Source organism: Cupressus sempervirens, chromosome 7 (assembly GCF_028749045.1).
Source record: "Cupressus sempervirens isolate cs-2001-9-10 chromosome 7, ASM2874904v1, whole genome shotgun sequence".
Taxonomy (NCBI): Eukaryota; Viridiplantae; Streptophyta; class Pinopsida; order Cupressales; family Cupressaceae; genus Cupressus; species Cupressus sempervirens.
Window position 1 is genome coordinate 463324023 of NC_143124.1, and position 14918 is coordinate 463338940.

The 14918-nt window shown below is 34.7% G+C and overlaps 1 protein-coding gene across 1 annotated transcript; it reads left to right on the forward strand.

Annotated features, from left to right (window-relative positions):
* The first annotated feature begins 280 nt into the window (after positions 1-280).
* Positions 281-9002, forward strand: LOC149547551 (uncharacterized). Its single transcript, XM_089791696.1, has 9 exons — positions 281-548; positions 626-724; positions 845-1158; positions 1246-1388; positions 2019-2591; positions 2906-3445; positions 3804-4765; positions 5776-6045; positions 6156-9002. Exons 1-9 carry the CDS (start codon positions 381-383, stop codon positions 8799-8801), a joined length of 5715 nt encoding a protein of 1904 aa, XP_089647822.1. The 5' UTR covers positions 281-380; the 3' UTR covers positions 8802-9002.
* Positions 9003-14918: the final 5916 nt, after the last annotated feature.

The window sequence follows — 14918 nt, forward strand, 5'->3', positions numbered from 1 at the left end:
TCTTTTTAAAAACATAAAAAGAAGAGGCGTAAGGACCATCTGAAAAAGATGAAACACTGGATGCCTAGAATTTTTAATTTATTTTTAAACGAAAACCAAAGAAAAATTAAATGGAACAGAAATGGCCCAGCTGTTGTGCTGCAATGATAACGCATAGTGTGACGATACTTGACTTTAACAATGCAGTTGTTCGATTGTCTGATTGGCACGCATAGAATAACATTGCATAATCAAAATTAGGGGCTCTATTGTTGTTATACACTGCTGTATTAAAGGTATTATCATACGATAAATCTAGACAAAACGAAAACCAAGTTAAAATTTTGACATTTTTTCTTTTGCTCCAACAGAAATAAAATCTAGTTTCGAGTTTGGTTAGAATGGCTGGTGCTTGCTGCTCGCTTGGCTTTTCCCAGAGAAATGGAAATCCCAAGGGTAAAGAGGCGATTGATCGTCTGAAGAATATGGTTTTACGGTACAGCATGCGTCAGATTAGACAATTGATATCACAAATTGAGGATTCCCTAATCAGCTTTGATAGAAGCACCGTAAGTATATATCTAACTAGACGTTTTCATTTCGTAATTCTTCTTCAATGAATGACGTATTTGAATGTATTTGGCAGCCTCAACAGATCACTTCTGGAGAGAATTCTTTAGTCGCCTTTGGTTGCTGGCTGATTGAATGCCTATCGACGAACCTTGGTGAAAAACCTGCTTCCAAGGTAATTTAATTAACGGTGATTAACCTGTTGTTGTTTTTCTCATACCCCATTTTACTAAATATAAGCTTTCCTTAACTAGAGTTTCTTGAAGTTTAAAACTTTTTTATAATGGCTTCCCAGCGATGCTTTCTGGATAGATTGGAGCAGGAAACGAGGAAGGTGATCAGTGATGTAATGGGAGAAGCAGATAATATGAGATGGGTGGCAGGAGGGCTGTCTGTGGTGTCATATATCATGGAAGAGCTTAAGAAAGCAGATGTCAAGGAGAGATCAGCATATCGTCATTCTCTTCTATACATGCTTGGTCTGCTCAAACACATGAACCGACAAGTTGGATGGGAGCTGTCAACGACAATGCGGGACAATGTTTTCAACTTCATAGTATTCGGATCCCTTTTGTGTTATATGCAATTGAAATACAAAAATCTCTACAGGTAGGAATTGACAGAATTGTTTTACTTTAATCGTATTGCACGCGGAGAATTCTAATTGCGTTGTCTCTGATTGTCACTATGCTGCAGGTGTGGGCCTGATCTGAATGTGGGTGACGTTGATGTTCGTGAGTTCCGGTTAGGGTCCACTCATAAAGAACTGGCATTCGGCAGCATTAAGAAGAGTATTCCAGCTACCATACAACAGTCACCTATTCCGCACATCAATGAAGGTATTTTGTTGTGCCGACTGACTCTTTTATTTTTCTATCACATTTCCAGATGTATCGATTTCAGGAAACTATATATACCATTTCCCGTCTTCCCAAGAGGCCAATTTATTTTTTTGTGTTTATTATTATTATTTGCTGGGAATAATTAATATTAATATATTTTAAAGTTTCACTACAATAAAATTAATAAAAGTCCAGTAATTTCTGCAGATTTATCCTTCATCCTTCCTCTGGGATTCTTTGTGAGCCTTTTAATTTTATTCATAGACCAAAAGCCTTTTGACAATTTTAGTAAATTTGAATCCAAGACCTCTTAAATAAAACACTTATACATTTTATAAATTAATTAAATAATGAAATATTTAATCATCAAAATTTACTACTAATTTTATTAAAATAATTTTTATCAAAAAAATAATCATCATCAATTTATTATGTTAAAATGGTTCTTTTCCTTATAATAGACTTGGCTTATTTACAATGGATGATAATTTTAATTTAGTACACTGAATATAAACATTCTTTTCAATTATGTAGTGATATTCATTTTTTCTGGCATTATTATATTGTTATTATGTGTAGAGAATGCCTTATTGATTCTTTATATTGACGATTTACCTCCTATACCAGGGGGCTTAATAAAAGCAAGGGACGAACTGGTTAAGCTTGTAGACATCAACAGTGATGATAAAGCAAGCAGAGCGATTGTTATTGAGGGCCCTGAAGGTATTGGCAAGACAACCCTCTTCAATGCAGTCTTGGACCGCCTCGATCTCAGCCGCTACAATGTGTGCAGGCTTGACATTGATCATTATAATTTGGAACCTGGTATGAAGATCCTGCAGCAGAAAATTTTACGAGACCTGTTTTACAAAGACATTTCATTGAATAGCTGTGTGGAGGGTCGGGCACAGCTGTCAAATGCTTTCAGAGAAGAATTGTGTCGGCCTATCTTTATTTTTATTGACAACGCTCATTTTCATGTGTCTCATTTACTACCGGTGGAAGAGCAATGGCTTCCAAACCAAAGCCGGATCCTCATTACCACCACGGACCGCAAAAAGTGTGACATACCTGCATACATTCAACAGCATCACTACCAAATGAAGCCTCTTGAGAAAGAAGAAGCAAAGAATCTCATATTGCGAAATCTCTTTGGCAGCGAACAACACGTAGATATCGACCTGTTGACAAAAAGATGTGGTGATCAGAAAGAACCTCTAATTATTTCTTTCCCTAAAATGAATATTATTTTTGTAACAGAAACTTTAAAGAGGAAAATAATGAGTATAAATTTATTCTATCAAGTTTGGTCTTTTTCTAATATTGGACTCTTCAACTCAACAACTTTTCAACAGCTTACTGACGATCAATGATAACTTTTAATATTCTTAAATAAATACAAACATTCTTTAGAATATTTCCTTTATATATTGGTGTTATTTTTTATCATTCATTTTGTAGAGAATGGCTTTTGTTGCTGATTATTTCTATCCTCGACTTCTTTCCTCTTTCAGTGGGCATAGAAGAGGCAGCGGACGAAGTGGTTAAGCTTATAAACAATAACAGTGATGATAAATCAAGCAAACCCATTGTTATTGAGGGTCCTGACGGTATTGGTAGGACAACCCTCTCTAATGCTGTCTTGGACCGCCTCGATCTCAGCCATTATAATGTGTGCAGACTTCAAATTGAGCATTCTAATTTGGAACCTGATATAAAGATCCTGCAGCAGCAGATATTACGAGACTTGTTTCAAAAAGATATTTCATTGAATACTTCTATGGAGGGTTGGGCATATCTGTCAAATGCTTTCAAAGAAGAAGCGAGTCAGCCTGTATTTATATTTATTGACAACGCTCATTTTGATGTGGCTAAATTACTACCGGTAGAGGAGCAATGCCTTCCAATACATAGCAGGATCCTCATGACCACCAAAGACCACACTAAGTGTGGCATGGCTGAATATATTTATCAGAATCTCTACATAATGAAGCCTCTTAAGAAAGAGGAAGCGAAAAATCTCATATTGCGACATCTCTTCACCAACGAGAAAGGTATAGATACTGACATTTGGAAGGAAAGATGTGGTGGGAAAGAGCATCTCATTATCTCTTTCCCTATAAAAATGAATATTAATTTTATAACAAGAATATCAATGAGAAAAATAATTAGTGTACAATTTTTGTGTCAAATTTGTTCTTTTTCTTATATTGGACCCTTCGACTCGTCAACGTACAAACATTCCTGATATGGACCATTAAATGATGACTTCTAAAATTCTTTTATAAATATAAACATTCTTTAGAATACGTTTTATATATTGATGTTATATTTTATCATTATTATTTTTATTTGTAGAGAATGCCTTATGTTATTGGCTTTTTTCTATTCACGATTTCTTTCCTCTATCAGCGGACTTAGAAGAAGCAAGGGACGAAGTGGTTAAGCTCATAGACATGGACAGTGATGAAAAATCGAGCAGAGCCATTGTCATTGAGGGCCCTGACAGTATCAGCAAGACAACCCTCTCGAATGCTGTCTTGGACTACCTCGATCTCAGCCGCTACGATGTGTGCAGACTTCAAATTGAGCATTCTAATTTGGAACCTGATGTAAAGATCCTGCAGCAGCACATATTACGAGACTTGTTTCACAGAGATATTTCATTGAATACTTTAATGGAGGATTGGACATATCTGTCAAATGCTTTCAAAGAAGCATGTCGGCCTGTGTTTATTTTTATTGACAACGCTCACTTTGATCTGGCTGATTTACTACCGGTAAAGAAACAATGGCTTCCAATCAATAGCAGGATCCTCGTGACCACCACGGACCACACAAAGTGTTACATACCTCATTATATTGGACAGTATGTCTACAAAATGAAGCTTCTTGATAAAGCCGAGCCGAAGAATTTCTTAGGCCGCGAGAATGACCTAGATATCGACCTTTTGACAGAAAGATTTGGTCGTTTCCCTCTTGCTCTTCAAATGTTTGCCTCTTACTTGAGCCAATTGGGTGAGAATATTCCAGCCGGTCGCTTTATATCTACAAAGCCACCTCCAACAGAACCATTTGTTATCTATAGTTGGATAATAGATTCTATATATAAGGGTTTGGAAGATCCTTATAAAGAAGCCTTTCTAGATATAGCCATCTTCTTCAACAATTGGGAACGGAACCTGGTGACTAGTTTTTTCCCAGAGATACAACTGAACGTGCTGGGAGAGAGTGGACTTATACAGATCTCTGATGAAGACAGATTGATCATCCATGGCGTGGTTAGAAAAGGAGCAATCGAAATTTCAGGGAATGATAGAATAACAGACGTAAAAGACTTCAGTGGTGCTCCTAGGGATCCTAGTAATCAAAAGGTAATAGCTGAAAGAAATGCTCTTCACTTTTGACTTGTTTATATTGTTTATCTCCTCTTTTAAATCCACTTTGCATTTCGTACAATCCTGTAATTAGATTCTTATCTACGATTACAAGGTCAACCTTGAAGTATTCTTATATTTTGAGAAGTTTTAGGTTATAAACTTCTGGTTTTTGACGTAACATTTTGGATCACATTGGATCACATTCCTGATCAATCATCAGGATGAAAGAGCATGCAGAATGGGTAAAAATTAGACAATTTTATTACACTACAATAATTTGACTTGTTCAAATTTCTGACTCATTGCACTTATGTTCTAGGTACTTACAGATTTGTTCTTATGGGGTGTAAGGAGAGATATTGAATGATAAAAATTAAAATCAGAAGGATTGAAATGAAAAATAATAAATAATAATACTAGAATGAAATTAATAATAATATGCTTATAAATTCATCTTTTTAATAAAATATATTAATTATTAAATAAATAAAATATTAGAAAATAGCTAAGTATCTTGTATTTTCCAATTTTTTTTGTGAATTATAATTTAGTATATTATTTATTAATTAAAAAGAATTATTCATTAAAAAAATAGCAACAGTATTATTTTCATCTTTTAGTAGCCTGATTTTGCTTCTGCTAGAATATGATACGTGCCTGTATGTAATAATTCTAATAATATGGTCAATTCGCCAGCTAATCTTAAAGACCGTTCTACATCGTAATCGCTGCGTATTCTGCAGTCCCTCAATCTACATTATAATAAGTGTAACGTTCAAATCTCTATTGTATTAGTATATAGCCTGTGTGCCAGTTAGACAATCTATTACAAACTTTATTTTTCTCAACTTACGTTCCGTCCTCAACAATGGTTTCAAAATTTTGGAATTCAAGAACACATCTTGTTAACTGTTCACGATCATCATTAAAGTGTCACGAAAACTTATCTGGTTTTATTGTAGCTGTTACCTGACTCAATGCACTCGCTTGTTATTGTGACCAAGAAATCTGATTTACAGAAGCCTGCCATAGTCAAAGGGATATGGATTTCCGAAGGCGAACTCGAAGCTGTGGATTTGGACAAGGTGCATACATCTTTGAGAGTTTTGTACCTGGGCAAGTCGACCAAAGTGAAGGGAGAATGCGAAAATAAATTTGATGATTTGAGGTTCTTCTATCAATACGCCAAGGATTTTCCACCAGTGGGATTTAACAATTTCACACTGGTGGCTTTCTTCCGTGGCAAATTAAAGCGGGATGACTATTTTGATAAGGCAAGTCTTATCTTTTGTAGAAAATAATTTGTTTGAATTCTGCTTTCTTTGAGAATTATTTTTCCTGGGAGTTATTAATAATTGATTCACGAAGCGAACAATGTGTGCAGTTGTCGAAGTTCGCAGAAATTCTTAAGCTGAGTGGGACTTCAAATCTCACTACGTGTCCCAGATATGTGGGGTTAGCAAAGTCTTTGCGTGTTCTCAATTTGAGGGATTCCAAAGACATTGCAGAGTTGCCTGAAGGATTTGGCTGTTTAGTTTCGTTGGAAAAACTAGACTTAAGGAAATGTGTGAATCTGATCGAGCTGCCAGAGAGCTTGTGCCAACTTAAGTGTTTGTACCAGCTGAACTTGAGTGGTTGTTCAAAGCTCAAGAAACTACCAGAAACTTTGGGTAACCTGTCTTGTTTGGGAGAGCTAGATTGCAGCAAATGTCTTGTGTTGAAGATCCTTCCAGATAGCTTCGGTAGCCTCAATTCTCTTTGTCGCCTTCTGTTGAGAAAATGCGAACAGCTGAATAAATTGCCTGAAAACTTTGGAAACTTGTCTTCTCTGGACTGCCTGGATTTGAGCTTTTGTACTCAGCTAACAAATCTTCCAAGAAGCTTCCAGAAACTCAGTTCCCTTTCGCTACTCCGATTAGCTTGTTCAGGCTTAACTGAATTGCCAGAGAACTTTGGTAATCTGTCTTCTCTGAAAAAGGTGGACTTGTCAGGTAGCAACCAATTACGAAGTCTTGTTCATCAGTCTAGTTGGGAAGGACCGAGAGAGGGAGTATTAAATAAAGAAGAAGGAAGGCATGAGGGAGGTTCCAAGCAACAGCCGAATCTGTGTTACCAGACTTTTAAAAGGTGTTACCTGAGTTTAAAAACGTTGACTGTTTCTTTGAAACAGAAGAGCATACCAGGTTCCAAAGGAACAGAAAACCTTGAAGGAAGTTTCGGGCAACTCGAGACACTGTGTTATTTGTCCTTAAAAGACTGCTCAAACCTTGACTCATTACCAGAAGAGTTTGCTAGGCTGTCTGATTTGGAGGAGCTTGATTTAACTGGCTGCAATAGATTTAAAAGGCTCCCTGAATACTTTGGCCATTTCAAATGCTTGCGTGTTTTGAAGTTAAGCTGCTCAAAACTTGCAGCATTACCCAAGTACATAGGCTTCATGATTTCACTTGAGCAAATGATTTTAACAGACTGTCAGAAATTGGCCAGAATCCAGTCTGGTATCTGTGAGCTTAAGTCGCTATCCTACCTTCTAATGTCAGGCTGTTCCAGGATCACCGAATTACCCTTTGGGTTTTCTAAACTATCTTGTTTGCAAGAGCTTGAGATAACAGATTGTGAGAAATTGGACTCACTCCCGGAGCAGCCTTCATCCCTGCGTGTTCTCAGACTACGGGGTTGCTCACAACTCAATAATTTACCAGAAAGTATTGGCAAGCTGTCTAAGTTGGAAGAGTTGGTTCTAACTGGTTGTGCAAGTTTGACAAGCCTTCCACCGAGCTTCAGTGAAATTAAGTCTCTCCGTCATCTGAGATTAAGAGGAGCTTCAAATATCAGAAGCTCACCAGAGAACATTCCCTCTTCTATAGAGACACTGGATTTAGGTGAATGCTCAATGTTACGGACGCCTCTCCAGAGAAGAGGGCATTACAACTCTCTCAAGCTGTTGTTTCTGGACGGGTGCTCAAGTTTGTCTTTCCTACCTGAAGATTTTGAACAGCTCAAATCATTGAGCTATCTAAGCATAGCGGGATGTGAAAAGCTGGAGGCACTTCCTGATCGTCTTGATATCATGCTCAATCTGGTAGCAGTCGACGCATCCAAGTGTCCTCTGTTGAGAGGAGAGACAATGGACCGACTGGCAGAGCTGCGTTCCCTGTATTTCGTGGATGTGAGGGGAAGCAGCTTGCTGATAAAGCGTTGGGGAGACAGAAAAGAGCTCCACCACAAGCTTATTGTACCGTTGGAGAGTGGTGAAGAAGCCATGTATACAGACACAATCATTTCTTGTCTGTCTCAGCAAGCAAGAGAACACCATGGTCAGCCTGAAGTAGAGTTGCAGAAAGATGAAGAAGCCAAGCATGTAGATAAGGCCATCTCTCGTGCGTATACGCAGAGAAGAGAATTTCATCGGCTTGTGGAAGGTTTGTACAAGATTGAAAGAGCAATGGGTTCAGAAACAGTCACAGCTTGTCCGTCCGAACAAAAAAGGGAACTGCATGAGCATATAGTAGAGTTGGAGATGTATGAAAAGGGTATGTACGTAGACAGGCTCTTCTCATGTACACTCTATCATCAGAGCAGCGTCCCTGAGAAAGAAACGTTCGCTTTGGTTGCAACATGTTACCCAGATTGCCAGGTATTAAAAGCAGCAAACACGAAATGTAAGGAGCTTCTCGACAATGGATTCCGCATCATCGATACCAGTGAAATATGTGGGAAGATGAAATGTCCGAATCTGCTCTGTTTCGCTATGCTGAGGTTTCTAAAGAAATGGCACCCTGAAACGTTTGCTGCTCTCAAGATTTTGCACACGTGGATTGTTACTTTTGTGTACACAGTCAAGGAGGGCAAACAACAAATTGAAAACATTAAGGCAATATTACCTGCAGCTGGAGAAGGAGATGGAAGTCGGGAGCACGTTGATTTGCGTGGATTTACAGATGTCTTCGGTGGCGTGCCAAGGTTTTTCCCTTCCCTTCTAACTGTAGTTGCCGACAACTTCAGCCGAATGCACACTCAAGGTCCCTAGCTGTAAACTTTCTCAAAATAATTGTATTTAATATTTTTTAAAATTTTTTTTTGGTAATATTGAAAAAATGCTGACGAAAGTGAGAGCAGCAAAGGTGAAGGAAAAAATGACAGTTTAATACTTAGGATTGTTAATATGACATGTAATATGTCAAGAATTGGATGAAAATAAAATATCAAATGTCAAGATTATTTATTCTAACATTTTATTAATCGATGTATAACAAAAGATTTATTTATTTTTTTCCTAAATATTTCAATTTATATGTAAGTGTATATTTTTCATTTTATTTTAATTACAAATCTATATATTTAATGAAATGAAATTATGTATATTTACAAATTTCTAGATTAGTTTTTGAAATTAATAGAAGTCAAAGGGGACTAGTTTGAAAAGTTTAAAAAGTGACAAAAAAACTAACAATTCAAAAGCAATCTATAGACCAACAAATAATACACTAGCCACCCAAGTTTAAAATGAAAAATACACTAGTACAAGAGTTCAATAATCAACTATCAAACCACCTTGCAGATTGTAATCAAATTGTAAGGTAGTAGTATAGATGTCCTTAGTACTAAATGATTCCATAGTCTAAGTAATACCCACCCAAGCCTCAAACTTATGCATATAAATATATATTTGAAATCCCTTAAATAATTCTAGTTCATAAGCATCTAGTATAATCTTATCCATAGGTCTAGAAACCATAGCTCTCCATTTGTTGATCTTAGGTTTACCATTATGTTCTCTATCTTTTTTACAATTCTTTCCACCACAATATAAGCATAACCCTTCCACATAGTATGTCATAACCTAACTCTATATGAAACTTAAAATGTTCAAGCTCAAATTAATCCTCTAGTTGATTAAGCTAATCTATTAATTCCCCTAGATGTAAAGAAGCATGCAACATTAATTCTGACTCTCAATTAGTTCAAGGATTTATAGATTTCAAGGATATATAGATAAGTTAACATAATAACAATTTAGGGTGTGCTTGGAAAATTATATTGTAACATTAGGAGAATAAATTTATAGTTGTGTAAAATAAAAAATAAGTAGTCTAAATGTTTTGATATTTGTATTAAGAAGGAAATGCAAGCATTGAGTTTCATGTGGTATCTTGGATTAATTTATTGGTCTTTGATTGTATTATAAAGAACATGTTTATTTGACATGATTGGTTGGGGGAATAGTCTATGGTATTATGAAGTATATCAAAATAGAGCATATATAAAGCATCAAATTTGATGATTTGACTTGAGCATGAAATCTTAAAGTTTGTATTACATATTTTTTGATGTTTTAGATGTACACATTTTAGGCCTAAAGTAGCGGGTGGTTTTTTGAATGATGGAAATTTCCCTCATAAGGAAATTCCAAATTTACAACTCCATCTTGTCGATTCATTTCTCTATTTTATATCCACATCATGCTAATGTTGTAGGCTTGTATCTATTTCTCTTGTTAGTTTTTCTATAAAATAGATTCAATGATTCAGAGTTCAAATATAAGATTTTAGAAAAAAATACATTACATTTATCATCATTATTAATGTAATTTCATAAAATATTCCTTTGGTAAATAAAGCTCCGAATGACTCATAATATTTATAAATAACTAGGATTATGGATAGATGTCCCATGGCATAACACATATAATGTTTTAAATATTTTCCTTATATTAAAATTTAAATATTAATATTTTGAAATATATGAAATCAAATCAAATATAAGTAAAACTACAAAAACAAAAAATTTAAAATATCATCAAATGCTCGAAAAATATCTACCATGGTGTCACACAATACTAAATAACCAAGCCAAATTAAAATGCACTTTAGATTGGTTAATTAATAGAGTATGTTATTGGACACACACTAATGATTAATTAAAATATCAGTCCTTCATTTCCTAGGACAAATTATCATAGTTTGAGAAACCAACCTAGAATTTCTCATACAAGGCCTTTTAAGTATTCATTAAGCCATCTTCTTTAATGTACACTATGTATTGCACTTGTTAGAATTGTAAGAACTTACCAAAGGAAAAGAATAGAAATTCTAATATCTAGAAGCTTAATTGATAGCACAAGAGAGATAAAATAATGTGATTAAATGGATAGCTCAATATTGATCAAAATAATAGATAACCAAATACAATGCATGTAGACGTACCTCAATATATAGACACCACAAGATAACTAGTATTTATATATGTGATAAGAATAAAAACTAAGTACATGTCTACCAAAGGTAGAATATCTTCTATTGTGCATGAAAATATGTGAAATAATGAAAGCATAAGAGCGTGATGGTGTATCACATAGAGAGAGGTGTGTGACAACATGTGCTCAAATAAAGTCCAAACTCTTAGGCATCTACATGAAGACTAATATGAACAATCATTATCTTAAATAAACATAGGTAAAGTGTGATTAATAATATTTAACAACACAAACACCCTTTCCCTCCTCCCCAAGTGTAATTTAGGGGAATACACTGAAGCTTACAAATGCTAGGTGAAAATGCAAGATGGGTCATGGATACTAGGCTATGTTAGGCATCCATGTATAATGTGAAAAGAATCAAGAAAAGGGGAAAATATCATGTGCAAAACCCTCTCCCCATGAAAAGAGATGAAAAATAAAATAAATATGCATGGATGGATGGAATAATCAAGACCCCCATGTTATGACACACATCATGCATATGCAATAGAGGATCTCCATATATGAAATAAGTGGAAGAGAGAACAAGTATCCCTTATGAATATAGAATGCAGACCTATTTAAATGCACTAGGATCATTGTAGAAACTTCTATATCAGTGTAAAACAACATTCCCCACCTTATGAAGAAACAAAACCAAAGGTACATCACTAAAACCTCCCCCATATATTAGGAAGAATCCTAAAAATGTATGGAATCTCTAAAGCCTGCTCAAGTATCCCCATGTCAATATTGAAAGGTTCATCCTTCAATAATGTGTACGATGCTAGTATACTAAAAAAGACAAGTCAAGATCAGCTAAGGATGAATTTAGAACATGTGTAAAAGACTCAAAGAGGTCTTCCCTAAAGAGAAAATAACATCCTCAAATGGTTGTATCAAAGGATGTACCATCATGTCAACCTTGAAATAATGATCAAGTAAAGAATGAAGATGGGAGTCAACACGCTCCCTCATAATAATTAAAGGATCATCTTCAGCAAAGAGAATATTAAGGTCATCAATAGTGTCTCCTAAATCTACAATTTAAGACTTTACAAACATCCTTGCAATGTCTATCATGTAGTCATCCCATAGAAATAACTCTTGAAGATAATGAATATCTTGTTACATTGAATCAACTAACCCATGGCCATGTGAATAAATGCATAACAAGGAGTAATAGTAGATTTTATATCAAGAGGAGAAGAGTAAATGGATGGCTCACTTGATCACATGTGAGAAAACCCAATTTCAAGTAACCAAAGTTCTCCTAAAAAGCTTGAATCAAACACTAAAATTATGATCAAAATCTATTGAAGAATCATTGTCATTATTATGAGAAAAAGATGAGAAGTATATAGCTAAGATGCATGATCAACCTCCCAAGTATAAATAATACCTCTAGTCTCAAAGTCTTTGATAAATTTTGAATTAGGTGTGAATTCCACTATCCTCCTTGTATCGCCATCAGTGAGATCATAGATGGAAAGAAGAATCTAAGTTTGGTGAGGCATACACAACACATATTTGAAGTATATCTCCCCTTTAGTAATAGTTCATCTCCTAATCACATTCATGTAAATGCATTTTCCCATTAAAATAGGCAAAGTGTAACAACAATAAAATGATGAAAAGAAAGACTTTGATGATTAGGTATATCATGCGATGTTCCTAAATCTAGAAGTCTGGTCCCTCAATCATGACTTGAAGTTGAAACCTATGCTTGAACTTTTCCCATGTGATACTTTCCTTTAGATAAGTGTGAAGAACTCGATAAACTAAACATTATTAAGGGTAGAATAATTTGATTTTTCTTAAGAAGATTATTTAGTTCATCAATGTCCTTCTCATAGAAATGTCTTCTTCATGCCAATTCTTCTTGGAATATGCACAAGTAAGAGAATCCTCTTTGGATGATTTTTCATTATTGTTGGAGTTTTCCTGTGGTAAGGACATTGATTGTTCTATCCTTTTGTGATTTTAGTTTCCATGGTTTCTTCTTCTTATTAGACCTTTTTCCTCAATTCCCTTTACTAGACACCAATGATTACAACTTTGAAGACTCAAGAATCCCCTTGCTCATCAATTGTGTTTCTTCTATCATCAACATCTCTATGAAGGAATCAAATGAAGCCATGGTGTATGAATGACCCTTTTGACAATTGGCTAATGAAGATATGTAATTTTTGTCATTTATAGCAACACATGATGTACATGCTTGTAAAAAATCGAGAAATAAAGATACTTAGCTTTTGGTAGCTAAAAAATTGTCTAAGTATGAAATTGGTTTACAATAGTATTTTTTTTGTATGTACCATGTTACTAATGTCATATTGTTATTAGAAAACTTAGATGGAGATAGTACACATGTTTATGATGACATGTGCAACCTCAAAAAATTAGTACAAACTATATAGAAAAGAGATATTCATGTTTTACTAGTGACATAGAATAGCCGAAATAAAGGAAAGAATTATTTTGTTTACAAAGTAACTACTTGACCAATTAGAGCCAACATCCTAGATGTTAACTCTAAGTTGGACAATTATATTATGGTCTTAGTTGGCCTAGCAAAAATTTGTGGAAAGGCATGGTATTTATGCAAAGGACATCTTTCAAATTCAAATGTCTTGGGCAATTGTTGTGTTGAACAATTATATTGTGATATGTGAACTTTTGTGAAGCAATATATGCAAAGTTTTGAGAAGCTATTTTTGTTATCCAATATCAACTTGAAGATCAGAGATCAGTAAAGAAAGAAGTTATAACACATATATGGCAAAGGTCTAATTACTTGTTTGGGAAATGAGCTCTACTTGTAATTGGAAGTGCATGTTTGGGTAGTGGGCTCATCTTGCATCTACTACACTACAACTCCTAACAAGGTTGGAATTTTCTAACAAGGATTCAAAGTCTCCTAATAGGGACTCTCTACATTTAATTTTCCCATTGACTCCTAATATGGTCCATCGTCTAACAACAAACATTTATATAAGTGTATTATCTAGTGGGTATCATCTCCACTAGGGTTTTACCTTGGCTAGGGTTTCCCTAGTTAAAAAAAAATGGTGTTATGAGTTATCTTTGTGTATGCTTACTATTACTATTCAACATTACTTGTTTACTTTATTATGTATGGTTCAAATTAATAAATAATATCCAGTTGGCTACTAAAGTTTTTAGATTATTGATTCACACCCCCCTCTTAGTATTTCCTATTTCTAAAAATTGGTATGAGAGCACAATTACTTAGAAAAGGCTTAACAACTTGAGTAAAATCCCAATGAATATGTAACAATTGATGAAGAACCTTAAAGAGGCACTTGAACAAATTGATCTCCTTACTGAAGAAAGAGATAAGTTGAAGAATAGATATGATGACTCCAAAGAATATATTGGACAATTGAAGGACAAGATTGAAGCACACAAATCCAAGCCTGAATCTACTAAATCTGAAACTACTGATGATGATTATTCAAAAGTGAAGATAGAGTACAAGATCTTGAAGCATGTATTGAAGATCACCAATCTAAAGTTTACTTTGAAGAGTGATCCTATCATAGTTCAATATGATTTGAAGAGTAAAAATATAGATCTTAGAGCAAGTTTGGAAAAGAAAACATCTGAATTTGAAACATTGAAAGAAGATAATGAAGGGCTTCATAAGTATAATGCTATTATGAAATGTTAATTAACTCAGTACAAGAAACAACTTGAAAATCTTTATTCTTGCAAACAAAAGCTTGATGATTCAATGTCAACACAGAGACCTACTTTTGATAAGACTAGTCTCAGTTATTTATTTAACATGTTAGCAAAGAAACTTGAAAATAGATTAGATCTAGAAAAAAGATAAATCTGATGATAAGATTGAATCTAGTTAATCATCTTAGAAACCTAAACAAG

Coding starts and splice junctions, on each gene's coding strand:
- LOC149547551 (XM_089791696.1), top strand. CDS start 381: ATGGCTGGTGCTTGCTGCTCGCTTGGCTTTTCCCAGAGAAATGGAAAT. Junction 549..625: donor TCAGCTTTGATAGAAGCACC/GTAAGTATATAT, acceptor TGTATTTGGCAG/CCTCAACAGATCACTTCTGG. Junction 3,446..3,803: donor TCTCTTCACCAACGAGAAAG/GTATAGATACTG, acceptor TTCCTCTATCAG/CGGACTTAGAAGAAGCAAGG.